Source organism: Girardinichthys multiradiatus, chromosome 1 (assembly GCF_021462225.1).
Source record: "Girardinichthys multiradiatus isolate DD_20200921_A chromosome 1, DD_fGirMul_XY1, whole genome shotgun sequence".
NCBI classification, from domain to species: Eukaryota; Metazoa; Chordata; class Actinopteri; order Cyprinodontiformes; family Goodeidae; genus Girardinichthys; species Girardinichthys multiradiatus.
The window spans coordinates 25359539-25364956 of NC_061794.1; the positions used below are offsets into that span (position 1 = coordinate 25359539).

Below are 5418 nucleotides of genomic sequence, written 5' to 3' on the forward strand. Positions count from 1 at the left end.
CACCCTTTTATGACTAGAACCTCCAATTTTTTATCTCTTTGTTCTCGATCCTTAAAAAAGGAGATGCCTCTTCTGTCTTATACGCATAAACAAACATACTGAGGGAATTTTACTTCAAATCCACGTTTTTGCTGAGCATTGGACCTGCTCGGAGAGCGCCCGTGCGTAAAAGTTTGGAGATACCGCGTTTACGCCCTCAAGAATGACCGCCATCTCCAACAATATAACAATCATATTGGCTAATATTTTGCAAACAGCCGCCTGTAGAGGCATCCACTCCCCTCCCCTTACCCCCTTCATCTCCCCCCTCCTCCAGTTTACTCTCGCCCCCGAGTTCGTGTCTTCTCCGTCCTCACTACTCGTTCGTTTGGCGCCGCATCGATAATACTCCAACACATTTTTACCCACCTTTTTTTTTGGTCTAATTTTCTTATTTAATTACGAGGGGCTTATTATCAGAGTTTTAATGTCCCGTCGCGACAGACGCTTAGCAAAATGGAGCTATCAGACAAACTCCGTTGGAATCAATTCCTGATTTTGGCAACAGCACTTATGTCACCTGCGTTAACGTAAGTGCACTAGAGAGCCCATGGAGAGTTACTATGCTATACGGGCAATTTTGAGGGATGTTAGTACGTTTGGCTTATTATATGAATGAAACTGTGCTTATTTATTTAGAAGGTGATACATCTGTCTTTGATTTTGCAGGCTAATATTAGAATAACATGAATCATTGTTTTGCAATTTGTTCATATACGTCTGAGGTTTGAAATTATGAGCCTCATCGGTCCTTGTGGTTTAATCTGTTTTGGATTATTTCTAGATTGCTTGTTTATCTAGAATTAGCTTTCTGCTTCAACTAACACTAAGCAGCACCAAAGCACAAAGATCGGTGCACAGCACAGAGTTTATGCAACATATCACATTTCATTTTATAGAATAGCTCTTTGAAATCTTTGCTGTTTTTTAGCGCTTTCTAAGTATTCAGATCACCCTCCCACTGCCACATTCTCTGGATTTGTCTGATGAACTCCTGACCAGCTCTGATGACAAATCCCACCAACCCTTCTCTTCCCTGCAGGGTGCTCTGTAATGATATCCTCAGCCTGAAGGTGGCGGGAGATCCAGTTCTAACCCCTCACTCTGTGTGCCTGAGGTTGGTAGGCCTCAGCAAACGTCAGATGCGGATGTGTATGCGTAGTCCCGACGTGACAGCATCCGCCCTGCAGGGCATCCAGGTGGCCATCCATGAGTGCCAGCACCAGCTGCGCGACCAGCGCTGGAATTGTTCTTCCCTTGAAAGTTTTGGGAAGCTGCCCCACCACAGCACCATCCTCAGTAGGGGTGAGAAGTTCAGGGAAGCTTTTGCAATAGTCAATAGGTCTCTCAGAGTTTTGGGTTGCTTTGACAATGGAAAACCACTTTAGAATGGTACTGTTTATCATGACCATCTCTCTGTGTGTGTGCACATTGGGCCCCCAGGTTTTCGCGAGAGTGCCTTCTCCCTGGCCTTGCTGGCAGCGGGTGTGGCTCACTCTGTGGCCTCGGCCTGCAGCATGGGCAAGCTGCGGGGGTGCAGCTGTGAGGCCAAACGTCGCCAGGACGATGACAAGATCCGGCTGAAACTCACACAGCTGCAGCTGCAGACTCTGCAGAAGGGCGCGGTAGGCATCGGCATGACCAAATCATTACCCTCTGATCTAAATGGGCACCATGGGAACCTACCACCCAACCTACACTCTGCCCACACGTCTGCCCTGCTCAAGCCTTTATCAGATGAGTTAAGCCCTGTGCAGGACACCTGGATGTGGGGGGGCTGCAGTCATGACTTGCGGTTTGGAGATCGTTTTTCAAGAGACTGGCTTGATTCCCGTGGCTCTCCAAGGGACATCTATGCTCGCATGAGGATACATAATAACCGTGTAGGACGGCAGGTGAGTAATGTACTCATTCATACAACCTCATGTATAGTTCAAGCTTTTGTGCACTTTGTACTTGTTTACATTTTATCCCGTTGCAGTCCCACAGTTCAGTTTTAAGATATTATGTGGCAGACTAATACAAAGTAGTGTATAACTATGAAGTGGAAGGAGAAGAGCAGCCAATTTAAATACATCTGTTTTCTGAAGGCGTCAGAGGTTTCCAGAGAACATTAGAGCATCATGAAGACCAATGAACACACCAGACAGGTCAGGGATAAAGTTTGGAGAACTGGAAAGCATGGTTGGGTTACATTATGATAATAAAATCGAAGGATTTGGACATCAAAAACAAATCAAGTAGGGTACAGACAGGAAAGAAGAGCATTACAGAGAGAAACAGCCAAGGCCATGGTAACTCTGGAGGAGCTACAGAGAGCCACAGCTCAGGTGGGAGAATCTGGCCTTTATGGGAGACTGGCAAGAGGAAAGTCAGAGCTCTAAGAAGTCTTGTTAAAACTTTGCTACAAGCCATGTAGAGTACACCGCAAACATTTGGAAGAAGGTCCTTTGGTCAGCTGAGAGCAAAAATTTAATTTTGGGTCTACGTGTGGGAAAAACTAACACTACACATCACCCTGTAAACACGACGATGAGAGATAGCGATGACAGTATCATGCTGTGGGGATCTTTTTCTTCAGCAGTGACTGGAAAGCTGGTCAGAGTTGGTGGGAAGATGGATGAAGCTAAATACAAGACAGTTCTTTAGAGAACCTGTTAGAGGCTGCAAAAGACTTGAGATTGGGCCAGAGGTTTGTCATTCCAGAGGATTATGACCCTGAACATACAGCCAGAGCTACAATGAAAGGGTTTACATCAAAGCATATCCATGAGTTAGAATGGTCCAGTCGAAGTCCACACCTAAATCCAATTGAGAATCTGACTTAAAAATGTATGTTTACTGAAAAATACTAGCAAAAATTAAAGTCTCTAACTTTGCAAAGCTGGTAGAGACTTTAATCTGTAACTGAAATGACGGTGGCTCTACAAAATATTCACTCAAGGCGTTGCTACAAATGCAGGCCAGACTTTAAAATTTTTTTGTGAAACCATGTATTGTTTTTCCTCCATTTGGTAATTATGTGCTATGTTGTGCTGCCTATCACATTCCAACAAAATATACTGAATGAGGAGTAGCAAAGGAGTGGCAATATTTTGGTGAGATACTGCATAAACATGGTGCTGCTGCAATTCATTTAGCTGAAATATGCATCTTTTTTTACACAGATAGTGACTGACAATATGACAAGAAAATGCAAATGTCACGGCACATCAGGGAGCTGCCAGTTCAAGACCTGCTGGTACGTTTCTCCAGAGTTCCGCCTTGTTGGATCTCTGCTCAAGGAAAAGTTCTTGTCATCCATCTTCGTCAACTCTCAGAACAAAAACAATGGCGTTTTCAACCCTCGAACAGAAAATGGTGCCCATAGAAGCACTGGGGGTTTCAGCGAGGGACGCCGTCGAAGCATGTCCCGAGAGCTGGTGTATTTCGAGAAGTCGCCGGATTTCTGCGAGCGTGATGCATCAATAGATTCTCCGGGTACACAGGGACGCATTTGCAACAAAACTAGCTACAGCACAGACAGCTGCAGCTCGCTGTGCTGCGGCCGTGGGCACAACATCCTGAGGCAGACTCGCAGTGAGCGTTGCAATTGTCGATTTCACTGGTGCTGCTACGTGTTGTGTGAGGAGTGTCGCCTTACAGAGTGGGTCAATGTGTGCAAGTAGATCCAACTTTTGTTTTGTTTTTTGTGCAACTGTTCCTGAGAATCTGTTTATCCCTCTCATTTTGTGTTTTTTGTTATTCCATCATCTGGGATCTATTTTCTCTGTGTAGCCGCTGTTATTCCCAAAATGCCAGGTCAGAGATTGAAGAGGTGAGTCATGTCATTTGTTTTGCCACGGCCTGTTTGGACGCTACCCTCTCAGCCATGAAGAGTGCTATCGTTTCTACCCAACAGAAAAGTGGAGAAATAGCAGAGGAGTGTTAATGTTTCAGCTATTGCTTTCTTATTGATCTTGTTGTACAGTAGCTGTGTTTTTTATTGTGTGAGTGTATATTTGTAAACGTATGTTTTATTAATATGATTAATGTTTCAGAGTGTTTCATGTTGGTTTGAGTGAATGGCAGAAAGGGAATTGCCAACTTTATCTGGAAGATAAATCCAAAGTTTCAGCATCTTCATTTCTAAATCTTATGATCTCTAAAAGATTAGCTAAATATGGATGTTTTGCTCCCACAACCTGCACATTGTAACATTGATTTTAGTTCAGTCAGTTAATTTGTATAGTTCCAGATTAAAAGAAATGTCACCTACAAATCCAATGCAATGTGATTACGCTACTTTCAGTTATATTTAGCCTCAAGAACCAGTCTCATTATCTTAAAATCAGGGATGATTCTTGACCCTTCCATTGAGTGATAGCTGTCACATAAAAAGACACAAGAAGATATCTGTATTTCTAAGGATTAAAATTTTATGAAGAATAAACAATAAATGAACACTTCAACTACAAGAACAATCAAATCCTAATAGCAATAAATCAAGGTTTAATTTATCACACTAAGATGTGCTTGATGATTAATTAAGGAAAACAAACATGAAAACAAAGACACTAAACCAACTCTCTGCCAAAGGTCTCTCAAGAGCCTGGAGAAAGTAGTTTTTAACCTCAGTTTGAAACTAATCGTTGCTTTAGAGAGGAAAAGAAAAAAAAATTCAAACTTTTGAAAGCACCTGGACCTGTAAGCTTTCAGCACCAGAACCGTCACTGAAAAATAGAATTGAGTGTCTTACTTTGTTCTGAAATTTGGATGTCTCACTTATGGAACCGGCTGGAGTTTTGCTCATGTAGTTCCAAGAGTCCCATATCTTAGCTAGGCCAATGGGGAAATCACTGTGGTGTTGTCTGAGAGATCACTCGGAAACTGTCAGGCTGTCTGTTCTGCACCAGCTTCCTGGATGTCTTGGTGGTTGTTCCGCTTTGGATTTGAAGGCGTGTCGGATGCAAGAGGAAATGCTCTTAAAGGAAGCTATTAAATGGCACTGAACACGCATCCAAGGTGGATGGAGGAACATTCTATTCTTGGTTAGTTTTACACAGAAATATAAAGAAACGTCACTTAGCTTGCAATGCAAACAAAATATTTGGCACAACTGAATCTCTAAAGAGTGATCAGTCATCTCTGACTCAGTCAGGTAAGGCTTCTTGATGGGTTCTTTGATTCTATCCATGTCCAAACACTCAGCAGCTCCCCAGGAGCTTAACTTCCAGGGGAGGAGACGTCACAAGAGACAGACTGACCAATCAGACGTGGAGTTGTGGTAATGTGAGAAATACAGCCAGTTAAAAGGTGGATTATTACTATTATTTCAAAACATGTTTGTAGACTGAGTGAGACTTTAGTAAGAAACAAAAATGTCAACAAGCTATCACT

At 42.9% G+C, this 5418-nt stretch overlaps 1 protein-coding gene across 1 annotated transcript; it reads left to right on the top strand.

Annotated features, from left to right (window-relative positions):
* The first annotated feature begins 342 nt into the window (after positions 1–342).
* On the top strand, positions 343–5099 carry wnt10b (wingless-type MMTV integration site family, member 10b). Its single transcript, XM_047373382.1, has 4 exons — positions 343–569; positions 1082–1344; positions 1483–1934; positions 3207–5099. The coding sequence occupies exons 1-4, from the start codon at positions 496–498 to the stop codon at positions 3705–3707; spliced, it is 1290 nt and encodes a 429-aa protein (XP_047229338.1). The 5' UTR covers positions 343–495; the 3' UTR covers positions 3708–5099.
* Positions 5100–5418: the final 319 nt, after the last annotated feature.

Coding starts and splice junctions, on each gene's coding strand:
- wnt10b (XM_047373382.1), top strand. CDS start 496: ATGGAGCTATCAGACAAACTCCGTTGGAATCAATTCCTGATTTTGGCA. Junction 570..1,081: donor CTTATGTCACCTGCGTTAAC/GTAAGTGCACTA, acceptor TCTTCCCTGCAG/GGTGCTCTGTAATGATATCC. Junction 1,935..3,206: donor ATAACCGTGTAGGACGGCAG/GTGAGTAATGTA, acceptor TTTTTTACACAG/ATAGTGACTGACAATATGAC.